Source organism: Wyeomyia smithii, chromosome 3 (assembly GCF_029784165.1).
Source record: "Wyeomyia smithii strain HCP4-BCI-WySm-NY-G18 chromosome 3, ASM2978416v1, whole genome shotgun sequence".
Taxonomy (NCBI): Eukaryota; Metazoa; Arthropoda; class Insecta; order Diptera; family Culicidae; genus Wyeomyia; species Wyeomyia smithii.
The window spans coordinates 41,156,733-41,173,846 of record NC_073696.1 but is presented as its reverse complement, the minus strand read 5'-3'; the positions used below and the strand labels follow the sequence as shown (position 1 = coordinate 41,173,846).

At 37.0% G+C, this 17,114-nt stretch overlaps 2 protein-coding genes across 2 annotated transcripts; both read left to right on the top strand.

The window, feature by feature from the left end:
• The first annotated feature begins 2,734 nt into the window (after positions 1–2,734).
• On the top strand, positions 2,735–3,456 carry LOC129729674 (uncharacterized). Its single transcript, XM_055688424.1, has 3 exons — positions 2,735–2,895; positions 2,984–3,054; positions 3,110–3,456. The coding sequence occupies exons 1-3, from the start codon at positions 2,841–2,843 to the stop codon at positions 3,287–3,289; spliced, it is 306 nt and encodes a 101-aa protein (XP_055544399.1). The 5' UTR covers positions 2,735–2,840; the 3' UTR covers positions 3,290–3,456.
• A 2,034-nt stretch (positions 3,457–5,490) lies between these two features.
• LOC129732280 (chymotrypsin-2-like) lies at positions 5,491–16,974 on the top strand. The gene is made up of 4 exons (XM_055693006.1): positions 5,491–5,703; positions 16,027–16,361; positions 16,444–16,578; positions 16,648–16,974. Exons 1-4 carry the CDS (start codon positions 5,622–5,624, stop codon positions 16,936–16,938), a joined length of 843 nt encoding a protein of 280 aa, XP_055548981.1. The 5' UTR covers positions 5,491–5,621; the 3' UTR covers positions 16,939–16,974.
• Positions 16,975–17,114: the final 140 nt, after the last annotated feature.

Sequence of the window (17,114 nt, the reverse complement as noted above, 5' to 3'; positions counted from 1 at the left end):
GCAATTAATAACAGAAAACTAAGTATGCACCATTGAAATAACAAAAGTTGAAATACGCAAGTAACAATTTCTATGCTCCAAAATCGTAATCATACTTCAAGCAAGTTTTCCGTTTACTTCCCACTTACTAGGAACAACACCAACCTCTCCACTTCCGATGTTCTGCACAACCTTGTACGGCATCTTCAAATTATTTTAATAAAACATTGAAAATACCTCATAGATTTACACTCTTTGGTAATCACGAAGTTCAAGTTGCAGACGGAATGATTTTATTCACGTTTTTAACAGTAGCATCAGGTGACAAAGCTGTAGAGTGCATTTAACCGTGCCGCCGCACAGTGGAACACTTAGAACATCAAACCTGATCATAATTATTTTAAAAAATTTTTTGCACTGAAAACGTATCATATTGTGATAATAAAAACAAATAATTGAATTTGGATGTTTTTTTGTATGGAGTAACCCACCTTAAAGTGATGAATGACATGTCTTATAATGAAATTTAAATTCAGTCATAGTCGGGTCAAAATTCATCCAAATACTTGAATTTATCATGAAATGACTTTTCAGTACACATTTCAGTCGTTTGACAAAGTTTCAATTTGGTAACCAAGGCTACAACTATCCAAAAAGCGAAATAATGAGAATTTCTTGATTATTTTCACGTAGTGATAAAACACGAGACAGGAAGCATCCGGAAGGTCTTTCTTCACCATTATAACCAAAAATATTACTTTCACGTAATATAAGCCGTTCCACCGGATTTTGCCGGAAACATAACTTATCCCATTTTGAGGTAACTCATAAAAACAAATATTTTGGGTTTTATTATATTGATTTTGACAAACACAAACACAAACTGGGTATTTGGAGAGACTAGCATACATGCTAAGTACACATTTCTGTTCGATTAACCTTCTTTAACAATCTCCATCGTTGTTTAATTTAAAAATCACTTGTTTATCTTCGGAACGTTATATTTTAGCTCACGGTATCAAAGCGTCATTATCATACACAAAAAACTGTTGAATTGCGGTCGGTTCAAACCTCTCGTTAAGACCGTAAACATAACTTTTGGATGTTGATGAGCTGTCAAGTGATCAAGCATACATCAAACTTCAAAATGAAACACTACAATACAAAGTTGATTTACTTTGAATTTTTCACTTATGATCAGGTTTTAAACGTATTTACTCCTATGTGCGCCGTGCTGCCATAAAATTTATTAGTTTTTAAAAAGACATAAAGCACAGATTAAGAGTAATATTTCTGGTTTTAGTTTTGTTAAGGTGTCGTGATGGAGAAAGAATTTTAGAGAGGCCGCAGTAAAACTAGCGCATATTTTTCTGAGTTTAGGGTGTTTAAGAGAGACCTGAAGAACTTACCACAGCAGGATCCAACAGATCCTGCGGAAAACTCAGCCTGGAATGCCTTTCCAGGTCGTCCACACACCACCTACGAAGCTGCAGCCGCTCTTTAGTTAACTACGGGAAAAGACGCCATTTGGACGCGTGAAGCCGCGCGTCGATTCGGCCCGGAAAGTCGCCAGAAGAAAAGGAATAGTGGTACATCGCAACTTCCATCGTACACCACAGTGCATTTCAATAAAACACTTTTAAAGAAGTTGAGCGTTTCAGTCTTATATATCGTATCGCGAAATCCTTGTGGAAAAGTACAGGTCTCGTGCTGTTGAAGTTTGCTGGGAATCTACCCTACTTGGAGGGTAGTGACAAATGATACTTTTGAAAACGCCGAATAAAAGGAACTTCTCGATAAAGATCTATGTCAAACGCAGGAACAGCTTGCTTCGGTATTAAGAGTTACCCACCAATGCATTTCCAAGCGATTGCATGCTCTGGGAATGATACAAACACATGAAACAAGGTACGTTGAGCGCCCTTTTTTGCCTGTGAACAACTGCCCCAGCGGCAAAAAGGGTTTTCTTTATCACATCGTTACTGATGTTGAAAAATAAATTTATTACAGCAACACAAAGTAAAGAAAGTCAAGGGGACTGCCCAGTCATGCTTCTACGTCGCTAGATCGGCCGAATATACACACTGCGAAGGTAATGCTGTGTATTATGTGGGACCAGGCCGGTATTTATTATTATGAGCTAATGAAACCGAACGGAATTATCACTGGAGAACTGTATCGACTTCAATTGATGCGATTAAGCCGGGAAGAAGCACGAAAAAGTGATTTCACTCCATGACAACACTCGGCGTACCACTTTGGTAGTAAGTCGTTGAAACTTACGTAAAAACGCTCAAATTGGAAGTCTTATATCATCCGCCATATTCCCCAGATATTGCGTCGTCCGATTATAGACAACGAAAAATGGTTTAATAGTTTAAAAAGCCGAACACTGTATCGGAACGGTATTGAAGCTCTGCAAGAGGAGCTGTAGCTAGCGTTGGACAATATTTCGAATGATTCATAGGTACCTTTTTTTTTCAAAATAAAGTTGCATTTTTTTTTTTCAAGAGTGAAAACTTAATTGCGCACCTTATTTTAGGAGCTTGCTTCTATATGAAAAGGAGAAAATTGAATAAGAGTTTTTAAAAAATATAATAAAACAAAACCACTCAGACACCAAACCCAACAATTCACTACCCTTTTCTAAATGGGCAACGTTATCGCAACGAAAACCCGTTGCGTCAGCAAAAATGCAGCCTGCCGTCAACAAGCGAATGAAGATTACCTCCTTTTCATCTCCACGAAAATATTATAAGAAAATTTGCTGATTCCTAGAGACAGACATCATTGCGGAACCAAATCATCACCGAGTCGGTTGTTTATTTGCTTGTCCAGGTAGCATACATAAAATAGCAAGAATGTCGAAAGCTGGTTTTCTAGCTCTAGTGGCGGTCGTTTGTCTCACAAAAATCGGTAAGTTTCTTCGAAGCTCAATTACATTACCATTTTCGACGTGGACATTATCTAATCCAACCGTTTCCGTTCGGCCAACGACGTAAAGAATGCAGCCCATTCCAGCGCACGTCCGAAGGCGAATTGGTTCAACGTCACAGCCGTGACGAACTGCTCCAAGTAAGACGCAATGAAGGTTACCGAAATAGATGAAGTTTTTAATCCCTGTACACAGCTCTTCCAGGAAGATGTAAAACTTTTCTCATCCAGTCACAGCAACGATATCAGCTCGGAGGAAGTGCTAAAAAATGTACTGCTGGATATGGGTAAAAGTACTACCATGAGTCCGAACCAGATTCAACAGATTCGGAATCTCATTCAAAAGTATACTGCTACTGGAAACTACCAAGTTTGAGGATGATACTGTACCAGTGGGTGCAGGAGTTATTTCATTTACGTAACATAATATCTAATCACATGAAAGCTGTAAATACTTTGAGACTCATTTGAAATTACTTATATGCATACATTTCAATAAAAGTACATACGCGATGTATGTGTTCTCACTGCCATTTCATATAACCGAAGATAGTTGTTGTATCTATCGTATCTGACGTATCGCACGTAATTTATCGTTCGCTGAAATTCTATCCTGAAGCTTTTGATTAGTTTGTACCGCTGAGCAATAAAGCAATGAGGATAACTAACGTATCACAAAATTGTCCAACATTTTATCTATTCAGCGACACAGTTTATACCGTTTAAAATCTTATTTAACATTTGCTCGGTTTCATTTTCACTTTTACAGATTGTAGCCCAGTATAAGAAACAAAGACTTTTGTCAAATGAGAACAGGAAACAATTAGTACTTTGTTGGTTTGAAAGATTCATAATATAGTTCTGTAAATGATTCGGTATGGTACACTCGTACTACATAGGCTACTGGTGTCGAAGCATTAAAAACTATTTCGAAGAAAATTATTATTTTTCGACAAAATAAACGTTGAATCCACAATAGCCATTATAAGCCCTCTTAATAGGTAATAAGTTAAAAAATGTGTTAGTTTTGAAGTTATTTCCAACTTTTTTGACGAGTAGACTTACTTTATATACAAATACTTATTTACAAAGTAGTCATTTCGCTACCTTCTTCCAAATAGACAATGTTATCGCCATGAAAACCCATTGCGTCAATAAAACTGTAGCCTGTCGTTAACAAACAAGTGTAGATAACCTCTTCTTCAGCTTCACGAAATAATTGTAACAAATTTGCTGATTTCTAGAGACAGAGATCATTGCGAAAACAAGTCATCTCCAAGTCGGTTGTTTATTTACTTGTTTAGGTAGCATTCTTAATAAGACAATTGTCAAAAGTTGTCTTCCTAGCTCTAGTGGCAGTCATTTGTGTCATCGAAATTGGTAAGTTTCTCTAAGAAACCAGATTATGAGCCCTATTGCATAAGACTAGAGTTACCTTACTTGACTTAACAAATTGGTGTAACATATTGGAGTATTCGAGTCGAATCGAGCTACCTGAATCGTCTTATGTAATTGGACCCTATATTATCATAATGGACATTATCTAATCCGACCATTTTCACACGGCCAACGACGGAAAGAATGCAGCACATTCTCGCGTACATCCAAAGGCGAGTTAGTTCAACGTCACAACCGTGACGAACTGCTTCACGTAAAATTATTAAATTCACAACAGGGTGGCGAAAAAACTTTCACAATCAAATTCCCTGATTTTCCCTGAATCATAACATTATTTTCCTGATATTGGTATTCAGCACAAAAGTGCAACGTAGCTGAACGCAACTCTGGAATTCCAGTGAAAAATGTGTTCGATCGAATATGAAACCAAGCAGTAAAGGCCCCATTAGCCTTTTATGCCTAAAATCCACTTTTGCGCTAAAAATCCGTTTAAAAAAATCGCGTCGCTGTTAAAAAAATTTTCCTGATTGTTTAACAGCGTATTCTCTGATTTCCCTGATAGAAAAATAAATTCCCTGACATTCCGTGATTTGAGTTTTTCCAGGTTTTCGACACCCTGTTACTGAAATAGATGAAATTTTTAATTCCTGTTCATAGCTCTTCCAGGAAGATGTGAAACTTTTCTCATCCAGTGACAGAAAAGATATCACCTCGGAGGAGGTGGTGAAAGATCTACTAGAGTTGGTGATTCCACCCCAGACTGAAAAGATTTGGAATCTCTTTGAAAAATACACTGGGAAGTGAAAAACTTGATGATTTTTTTCAATTTTTTGTCCATATACTTAAATAAAAGTACACGATATGTGCGTTCTCGCTTACTTTACTGCAATGGCAGATGATTCACTCGTAGCTCAACGAACGCCAGATTCCGCTGGCCGGCTAACAAAAGAAATCCGTTTATCCAACGATAACCCCTTATCGACACACGCGGATCGTGAAACGCGATTACCACGAAACGGAAGCAATCAGTGGCAAATCATATTGTTCCGAATGTGCACGCCACCAGAATCCGGCAGCCGGACCGCAATAAATCAGAACCGTAATCCATTTTGTGCTTCAAATTGCTGCATTTCAACGGCATTTATTATGACTACGACGTCGATTGTAATGGAAGCTGCAGTCAATAGAGACCACTCGTACTGGTACCGTTCTGATCGCGAACAGAACTCGCCTGGGCACGGCCGCCCATTGAGAGTACCGAAATTCGCTTGCTGTCCGGACTGACAATTTTCGCATAAACGCACAACGCTATGATTGCGCAATCAGTTTTCGTACAGTTAGTTTTTGCTGCTGGTGGCATTTTGGTCATTGTAATGCAACAAGCCGACGCAGGTATGGTGAATACTACATGATCATCAATGAAAAATTACTAACAATCATTTGTGTGAACTTACTTCCACCGATTTCCATTTACATACGAATGGAATGGAACCATTGTGCGTATTCATAATAGCAACTCGCTAATTAGATAGTTTGACTATGTCGACCAGTGATTAAATCACTTTTAGGTTAGATTGGGTCCAAAACACCAGAATGGTGGAAAAATTGATTATGTCCCTCAGGAAAGTGAAAATATTTGAGTTCAAAATAGTTTTCACACATTGAGTGTAAAATTACGAGTGACTGATACCTATTTATTTTATATTGATTTACTGTAGTTTTAGATCAGTGACTAATAAAAATACGAAAGATAGAATCAAACAAGAAACTGAGTGTAACAAATGGACAGAGGAATTATTTGAATATCACGCCAATTGCGAAAGATTCGGTTCTATAGAGATTCGATTATGTGTAAAGTTGGATTTTAGGCACATGAAATTCATCCCTTGAAAAGATAAAAGTACATTACATAAAGCTATGGACTGTGAGAATTCTAAACTTTTCAGTACAAAACAAATATTTAATTGGTTTAAATATATGTTTGAACCAAGCAATGGATTTTTCTTATGAAATTCATCATTAATCTAGTGGAAGCTAACTCATCCAATAGTCTCACGAAAAGTTTTGACGTGGAACTACGTCTTTGTTTTCTATACTGGTATGCATTCTGTAAAATTGGAAATGAAACTGGCGAATGTTGCGTCAGATTTCAAAAGATAATAACAGCATAACCACATGGTGGATAACAATAACCACCCAAGTAACACACAAAACATGTTAGAAAAGAATTAACAATGACAGTAGTCATATAAGAGTACTATAAGCGCAATTGAAAACTTGGGTTGTTATATTCTTGTTCTCGAGATGTTCTTTTATAGCATAGTTGTATTTTATAGATGATTGAATATAAACTGCCGCTGCTTGTCGGTATCTTGTGTTTCTGATGTTATCAAAACTGCACAGAAAACAACTTAAAATACATCATTTGCGAGAAGTTCTTTTTCATCAGTGATTCAACCACATTTCGAAAACAAGCTCGTTTTGCCTTTCTCCTAGAAACGTATAGCAATCACTGGGAAAACTAAAGGTATGAAAGTTCTCCAGAGGGCCGAATGTCGTATAGCACTCGACTTAGTTCGACGAGCTGAGCATTTTCTGTATGTATGTATGTATGTGTGTATGTGTGTGTGTGTGTGTGTGTGTGTATGTGCAATATTTTTTTCTCACTCACTTTTCTCAGAGATGGCTGAACCGATTCCCGTGAAATTAATTGCAAATGAAAAGTGTAGTTACCCCATAGGTTGCTATTGAATTTCATTGTAATCGGATTTTTGGTTTAGAGGTTATGTATCAAAATGTAAAAATCACGAAACTCAATATCTCAGAAACTACACAGCCGATTTCAACAAAACTGATGTCAAATGAACGGGCTATCTTCAGAACTCTTAACTTATAAATTTCATAAAGATTAAACTTATGGTTCAATTGTTATGTAAATAAATGTTTTCCAGAGGCTGTTTAAACTCACTCACTTTTCTCAGAGATGACGGGACCGATTTTCACAAAATTAGTCTCGAATGAAAAGCCTAGTTATCCTATAGGTTGCTATTGAATTTCATTGTAATCGGTTTGTAACTTTGTTCGTTATTTATAAAAATGTCAAATCACGTTATAAAAGCAAAGCATAAAAAATGAAAGGTCTAGTAGCCTCAAAACACCCTATTGAACTTCATTATAATCGGCTTTTTAGTTAAGGCACCGTGTATCAAAATGTGAAAATCACGAAATTTCATTATCTCAGAAACTAAACAACCAATTTAAACAAAACTGGTGCCAAATAAACGGCCTGTCTTGAAAATCCTTAACTAATGATTAAACATGTGGTTCAAAATTATGTATATAAGATATGTAGAAAAGAAGGAAATCACGTTTTGAAGAGAAACATATTCCAAAGACTGCTTAAGCTCACTCAAATTTTTCAGAATGGTTGGACCGATTTCCACTAAATTAGTCTCAAATAAAAGATCTAGTTGCGCAATAAAATCCCATTTAATTACACTGTTATAGGACTTTACCCTTGTCCGTTATGTATCAAATTGTAAAGATCACAAAACTTAATTAGGTACCACAGAAACTACACAACCGACCTGAACATAGTTGGATTCAATGGACCAAATAAACTTGTCTTTAAAACCATCATAATGTAACATTACATAGTTGGATTCAATGGACCAAATAAACTTGTCTTTAAAACCATCATAATGTAACATTATGATGGTTTTAAAGACAAGTTTATTTGGTCCTATTATTAATGTTTAAGCATGTGGTTTAAAAAGGATGGAAAGAAAAGTAGCTTGGAGATTGTTTAAAACTATAGCAACGATCAAAATATGTGGCTTCAACATTTTTCAAATTTGATGTACTTTTTTTTTTTTTTTAAACTCTAATATTTATTTAGGCCCAACCGCGAAGCATAACGGGGCCGAATATCTTTTGGAGTAGGGAAAAGCCAGCTTGAGTAGAGCTTGTATCCCGTCTGCACCTCCTCAAACAGGCATAAAAACCCTCTCATCTTTTCTCTTTAAAAAATACAATTTAAAAATACATGTCATTTAAGCCTACGACTAACATTAACATCAAAGTTTTTCTCTTTATAACTAAATACTAATCCTTACTACTATTCGTTGAGGGTGATGGTTCCTTATCTCTTTGAAATCAAAACTTATATCTAAGATCGGTGGATCCTGTCTCTCAAAAAGAAGCAATGATTCATGTTTCTATAAAAAAAATGAACGAAAGAAAGAAGAAAAAAAAACAGAATTAGTGTGAAACTTTTTATGATTGTTGTGTTGGGAGAAATTAGGAGAGAAAGCATAGAGATAATCAAATTCGATACTTGATATCTCTTAAAAAGTCGTAAATGGGTATTACAAGCTCGGGGTTGCGGCTAGCAAGCACATCCCGTACTTGCATTGTAAACGTCTCTTTCTGTTTCCGGAGAGAATCTATAAGCTTGGCCCTTGCTCTGTGGTACTTAGGGCATACGAAGACTATGTGGTCAATATCTTCGTACCCTCAAATTTGATGTACTATAACCAGATTAGGCAGAATTTGGCCATTTTAGGAAGTATTCTGGCAACCAGTGAAGTAGTCAGGGAGTCTGCGGGTTCAAGTCCCGTCTGTATGTGGTATGGTTCTCCAAATCTGTGTCATATTTTTAGTTCGCTTATTTTTCGCTTCCCCGGCTGCACACACTGTCTGCCTTTAATGAACTTGAATGCTAACGGGTAAAAGCCGTTGTTAAAGATAGAAATTAATTCGAAAAAATTAAGACCTACGGAGCACCTTGCGTTGTTTTGTTGCACTCGCAGGCATGACTCAGACTGGTTTTGGTCTCGATCACACAGAGTTATCAGCGTCAGCTGACTCTCCTGCGTGTGATGAGACATTCCTTTTAGTCGCATAAACAACGCCGGCACAGCACTGTGTGTAGTTAGGGGTGAGCAATAGACTAAGTCGGCAGTGGATTTTTCGCGTGATGTATTTGAAACATATTTATTTCATGGTATTTGCATGTGTCAGTTTTAATGTATGCTCATATGTGTGTGAATGTTAGGTTTTGAATGTTCGTTATAGTTCTGTTGGCTACCAGAAATTCGTTATTTAAAAGGGAAAATAAATCCAGCAGAAATTTTGAAGGTGTATTTTTTTTTCAAATGGGAGTGTTGTGTAATTCTATTTGAACAAATAATAAGTTCGAATGAAAAAGACTGGGTCTCACCACTAGGTGGATTAATTTGGGTTTTTTCCTGGTCTTGGAGTTGTCTTCCAGATGTTTGCACTATTCGCGCCTGTTCAATATTACACCTAATAACAATACTACGTACCTGCAAAGTGCTTTTCTTATGGTTGGTCTTAGTATTCAGCAGCCAACGCTAAATTGATCAAATTGTTACTAAAATTATTTGAACGATTTCAATAAAACTATTCGAGGAGGGTCAAAATGTGTCATGAAAAGATAAACAAACCCCTGGCAGTGCAACCAATATCACTGCATTTTTTGTTGCATAACAATGCTCCTAGCTTTGTTATATTTTAAGTCTAGATAACGTTGAAACTATGCGAAAACAATTTTAATATTCAAGCTACAGAAACAATCCATTTTGAAAGGTTGTACATTGCTTTTTATAATCAATTTTTGATTAATTGAAAGTGCCACTGACGAGACGATTGTCGATCTAGTTGCAGTGCGCATAACAACACATTTGCGCATGCGCTTGGTAAACGTTGTCATAGCAACGCATTTGCGCATGCGCTTTGTTGTGGCGAATTCTGACCCACGAATACGCGAATTTCTTTATTCTACTGGGTCAGTGCAGATCTACCCAATAAAAAAGAAACGACATTTCGATTTACTACGCATGTAAGAAAGAGATGCCAGATAGTTGTTTACGAAATAAGCCCATGCGCTAAATGGCGGGCTAAATTGACTCTTCGCAATTAGATAAATCAGTGAACATTCTGTAATGCATAATCTATTTTCCACTGATTGACAAACAGAAAACGGTATCCAATGAATGGCGCATGATTTTTTCAGAAGTAAAACACAATGTTTCACCACGAAATTTGACGCGCACGTAGGACTTTGTATCACAAGCATCGAAAGGTTGATCTAATATTGTTTCTTATTTTTCAGTGATTATTCGAAACGCCATAATCACACACTTTTTAATGTTTCTAATATAAATCAGCGCCGTTCTGCATATTTTTATTTTGAAGTTTTATGTTTGCAATTACAACTTGAAAATAACCTATTTTGAACGTTTTCTTACCGTATCGGTACTCGAGATGTGTTTTGCAGCTTCAGTCTAACAAGTTGGCTTGATTTCATGAAGTCATATAATACTTTATACAGCACCAGTACTTGTTATAGTAGGCTTCAATTTTTGCTCTTTTCTGGTGATGGAGATGTCATGGCAAAGGTAATGTCAACTGAAAGCTATAACGGTAGTTTCTCGTTCTCGTCGTCTATCGTTGCAGCGGGCACGACTTCTATTCGCGTGCAATCGAAACTGCAATGCCGCTAGTGATGGTGATTGAAAATTTATCTCATGAATATGATACCATAAATTACTCAGCAAGAATTGAACATTATTGCAACGGTTACAAGTTATTTTTCATTTATTTTTTATCTTCGATATTCACTAAATAATCGTGACCGACATAATATCCAACGAGTAAGCTCTCTTAAATATTAATTTATAAAAGTGTAAGAGCCGGCGAGTGCTTATGAATTTTGTGTCCATTTACTAAGATCTACTCGAAATCTTTTTTTAAGTTTCAACGTTGTTAGATATTTTTTCATTTTAAACTTTACAAATGAAATAATATACTTATACTAGCTGTTTTCGTAATACAGTGAATGTAATTGTTGGAAAATGAAACAAATGAAGCAAAAACAAAAATGAATCTTTTTAGTTAAATGTTGTTTGCACAACAACAAAAAACACTACAGGCACAACATCACCAAGTTTAAATGAAGTTCTTTCGAGTGCAACTAGATATAGGGTAAGGAACGGCTTAAGCAGTGGCGCCTATTTTAATCAGTCGTAGAAAACAGGCCTGAAACTCCTGAATTTTGATCAATATCGACAATTTCAATGATGGAAATGAAAACTTTGATTGTCTAGCTGTCCCTTTGTTGTTTTCTGCAACGAAACAAACGCGTAATAAATATGAAGGTACTTTCGTCAAAACTGTCAAAATTGTTACAGATTTCTATTCGCAATCAATCTCACAAACAAACGCTGCATAATGTAAGTAGTACGAAAAATTAGTAAGCTTGTACATTATACGACATTATCGACAATTTTAATAATGGAAACGAAAACTTTGATTGTCTAGCTGTCTTACGAATATAAGAAATACCGTTAATCACAAAGAAACCTGTGAACAAACATCATTCGAAACAAATCGACCTATATTGCAGCCATTCAGGAGCCACTTCGGGTGCTGAAAAAAAGCCTACAAAACAGATGGAAATCTGCTTATAATAGGTTCGGGGTGATTAGAATAGTGTCGCTCGATTGGTAACTTAAATTGGTTACTGTTCAAGTTTGCTAACTTAGTTTTACAATCTGTAAACAAGTTCTGACAGAGAAAAAGATAGAGAACAGATTGATAAACTTTTGTTTAAAAATCACCCAACACATTTCGAGTGTTTCGTCTCAATACACAGGCGGTTCCTGAAGCTGCTTTGAATATGTTCCCTACCCTATTTCTGAAAAAAAATGAAGGGGAGACTGAGCATTTAAATACGTAAATCACTGAACGAACGAATTTATTGTATCTGTAAAAGAAACGATTATGGGTATCATTCCGAAACAGATTCTTGTGTGGTTACTAGTGTCCATAGAAACAATTAAATGAAATTATAGCAACATGGGATTCAGAACTCACGTTTTACTTCTAAATGCCATATTTTTGGGTTCAAAAATTCTATGAACGTGTGGTTTAAGTTTAAACTTCAGCACGTTTTAATCTCCTAGTTTCTAGAATTTTGACACCCATATCGCTGGTTTTCATCGAAATGTTTTTATACCAACTGAAAGCCCCACGGAAATCTGTTCCAGAATGACCATCGAGGGATATACCATCAAACTGCTTAAAAACCATAAAATCAATCTTACTAAATCATTGTAGTAACTTCATGAATTTGCTGAAGTAATTTCGTGCGGTTTTTACCAAGTTTGTATCAAAATCGTATAGAAATTGAGTGGGTATATTTGTAACAACCAAAAACCTGTATGCTTATTCTTCATATAGGAGATTTGCAAAAAAAAAGAGATGATGACAATTTCGGACAATCAACATTAAAGCACAACATTATTTTTTTGTGGATACAGGTACAAATTTTCGCTCGCGTGTTATATAGGAAGAAAACTGCTTTAATGTTGTGCGTGTTCGTTATAAATGTTATCGCGAAGTGCGTTTATTTTTTTAAATTTGCAAGTGTTTTTTGGAAGAGTTTGCGGCTTGTTGTGTTATGTTTGTTGCGAATCATCCACCAATTGAGTGTAGTAATGCCGTAAACATCGATTGACAAAATGGCTGCAATAGCATATAGAGTGGTACTACGCCACCGTCGCTTGCAGCTGGTTTTAGTTTGCTTCTCATCACTGTGTGTTGTGTGTGTAGAAAGAGTTGAACAATTTGGAAAATTGAACGTCGAGAGGTGATGAAAAATTCATATAGCTAGTTTTCGGGAGAAAAATTGGACGAAACGAGAATCGAGTGTAGTGAAAACGATTTAGTGCGTTTTATCGATGAAATTATGATTGTTCTAGCGGAATTGGTTAAATTGTTCAGAAAACTTTAGATTGTGTTATTGTCTCGCGGCTCTTTGTTTCGCAGTTTCGTGGTGGTAGTGGGCATATCTGGATAGTGTGTATCAAATTACCGGGACTGCTGCTCGCACTGGCCCAACGATTCACAGATGTGAAGGGAATTGGAAGATAAGTATCGGTGTTTGTGTTCTTTTACATGCAATCTGAAGTAGAAGTGGGCAAAACAGTTCTTTACCGAAAGCGGCTCTGAACCGGTCACTCACCGTCTCAATAAACGCCTCATAGTCAGCGTTGCCAGGTCATTTTTTTAAAAATCTGGAAAAGGCAAAATAAAAATCTGGAAAAAATCTGGCAGTCATTTCGTGGGGTGAAAGGTTAGTTTTTCGGATAAAAGTCTTGGGGTACGCAAAATTTGAGGTGACAAAATTGCAAAATTTCGCGCCAAAATTGAAATGATGACCTTTTTGCGGAACAGAGAAAATAAAATCTGGATAAAATCTGGATCATCCATGAAAAATCTGGATAATTGGACATCAAAGCTGTTTACCTGGATACATGTTCAAAAATCTGAATAATCCAGCTAAATCTGGATACCTGGCAACGCTGCTCATAGTTAACAATTATTCGCGAGATTGATGGATCGTGCTGTTTCGGTAAACTTCGGTCTCGGGCGAACCATCCGTTTTAGCGCGCAAAGAACCGTGGTTCATTTTCTTGAGCCGTTCGATCAATCGCTCGAGCTCGGCTTACCGAAATGTACTATTTTCCGTAATGAGCGCGTGCTAAAAATCTTTGAACGTGATAAGCAGAACGTTAGTAAATATGAATGAGCCAGAATCGGTTAGTTAAATATTCCGCTCCACTTATATATCGATTGTCTAACCATATAGTCAAATATTTATTTACCGCGCGCGAGATTAGGAAATATATGATCGCTACCGTTTTGCAATTTATGATTTTTCTAGCTTTTGCGCAAATATTGTTACAAATAAACTTTTCTCTCAGTTCACCATAGTGTAATCTTATAGGTGGAAATGAAACTAGCTCATGTATACTCGGATTGTGATTGATTTGGCCCTTTGTAAATAAACACTGTTTGTATCATGTATGGTTGTATATTTGCATTTTTCAAATTATAAGGCTTTGAATGCATGCAACTCTGCCAGTTTTCATACTTAATAGGTGTCACAGGTTACTCATCGTATCGACGGACTCGTTCAAGCGCTATATAGACATTGTATATTTTATGATACAAACCACGCACACGTGTACGTGGCCCCAACAACTACTTATTGCTTGTTGGTTTAATTCGATTCCATGAACGAAATTATAAATTTTGTATTTCTTCCAAGTAAACCACACACATTTTTCCATGGTCTTTCGTGTTTTAATCGGTCTCAAATCATGAAATAGTTTTTTTTTAAATAGACGAACAGTATACGAGAAATTTATTAGGCATAAAGCCAGATGTGCTGGTGACCAAATATCTGGATACTCCGCGTCGATACCATCCATGAGATCGTATTTTCTACAGATTGATCATCAACGCGTAATAGTTGTTGGTAGCCAAAAGGGTCACTTCAACACAACATAGGAGTGGAGGGGCATTAACGTGGATACAACTTTCGTGATTCGTAGCTTTAGTAACATTATATAGTTGACTAATATAAATCAATGAAAGATACGTTTCGGTTTCACGGTTACATACGGTTACAGTTACATTATGACCTCGTAAGGAGATGTCCGAACATTTGAGTTGTCTCAATTCAATTGTAGGTCCGGGATCAACTCAATTATAGGTCCAGTGTGCATTCAATTATAGGTCGCGTGCGTTTCGTTTTTTCAGTGTTACATCATCAAACAGAATGAGTTCGGAACCCGTTTTAATTTTCGCGGTGAATATAATTATTTCATAGGCGCGATATTAGTTGTTATGAACCCGGTGCTCGAAATCAGCGCATCGTTTACCAAAACGAACCCAGCTGCAAACCCTTCCCTCACCTCCAACATCCCAGTGATTTCTCGTGGAAGTGCAGAGGTGTTCTCGGCTTCCAACAAAGCGAGTATCACGTCAACATGTTCCTATACATACTCCTTCTTTGACCTGCATTCGGATGCGGCCGGCGCTGGTATTGCCTAATATAAAGATTAAGGTCACCAGTTTTAACACATTGAGGATGAATGTTAATCCCAAACATCATCCGTTGGTTCTCTGTGTTATTACAGCTGATCTGGCAATAACGGAGTAGCAACCGCGGGCGGTCAATCATGCTCATGCTCATGCTCAACATTATTTTTTTGTGGATACATGCATAGTACATACCTACACTGAAAATATATTTTAGTTTATTCCACGAAAACGTTTGGTTTACGTACAAAACCCTTTGTTGTTTACTACAACGAAACTAACGCGTAATAAATATGAAGGTACTTTCGTCAGAACTGTCAAGATTGTTACAGATTTCTATTCGTAAACGTAACGAAAGGTTTTAAAAATGAACGCAATCAATCGTACAAACAAACGCTGCAAATCGTAAACAGTACGAAAAATTAGTAAGCTTACGCAATAACATGTACATCATACGAAATCAAAAATAAAAGAACACAAAAATTTCGTTCAAGTAAATCACGTGCTTCCATTTTTTTGCTCGTTGTTATCCACGTTCGTACGAAAGAACATTCGTGAATTGTACAAATTATGCGTTATGTTGCAATTCTATTCAATAACTTGCAATACGAATGCTCTAAGCAATCAACAAAAGTACTTGTACAAACGAATTTTATGTTTACGAAATGTGCGTGCAGAGAATAACGAAAAAATAATTTCAGTGTGCATAGAAAATCAATATTCACAAAGATAGCATAATCTATTTTAGTTACTGCATTCCAAATGTCCTAAATAAAAATCATTCTTCTCATTATATCCCAGGAGCAACCATTACACAACTAGCCGGTTCATTAATTCCAGACGAATCGTCGAGCACACGCGTCGTAGGCGGTTCCGACATTAGCATTTCTGAAATCCCATTCATTTGTTCCATTCGGCTTCCGACAAAAATCGGCCGCTGGGGTTGGACACGTGTTCATCTGTGCGGAAGCACAATAGTGAACGAAAGATGGCAGCTCACCTCCGCTCATTGCGTATTCGAGAAGGACGTCGCCAGGCTGCTGGTGGTTTGCGGCATACGGCAAGTGAGATCGCTCGAACGGGTTGAAATCAAACCCGACTATTCCGATGGACAGAAGGGAAACGATTTGGCACTGGTACGTTCGCTCTGACGAGTAGTTTTTCGACTAAACTGATTGATGAAGCACTCTGTGACTCGCACATCTGTTCTCATTAAAGATGCTGCTCAAGAAACCGCTGGTATTCACCAAAAACGTGCAAGCAATTCCTATTTTTTCCCAACCTATTTTACCATTCAGCGTAGCTGCGATAGTCGGCTACGGAGTAAGTTCAGATGGCACCAATGGATTAAAGGTAAGGGGTTTTCTACTCGCGCCTAATTTCGATTGAATAAAAGCAATAACCATTACCTTCATTCGCAAGGCGGCTTTCGTACCAATTCTTACATTCGGCGACTGTAGCAAACGATTGGGAACCTTGGCAGCGTATCTGACTAGCGATACTATTTGCACCGATAACGGATTATCGGCGTCTGGTGCTTGCTTGGGTGATTCGGGAGGACCAGTTATAGTTGCCACCGAGCTACAACCGTTCAATTTGTTAGCGATACCGGCCTGGACAGTCAGTCCGTGCGGAAGTGGACCCTCAATGCACACACTGATTTCATCCCATATCGATTGGATTTTGAACATTATCACACCAAATTTGATATGATTGCGAGAAGAAAATATATGAATGACGAACATCTCAGCTAACTGGTTTCATTATTCGTGATAAAGAATTGAGTCGAATAGGTGATTTTTTGGATTTCTGTAATCAATCTCCGTTATCTGTTATCTAATAATTGAAAAAAATATATTTCACAATACGTGATAAACAGGCTAATCGAC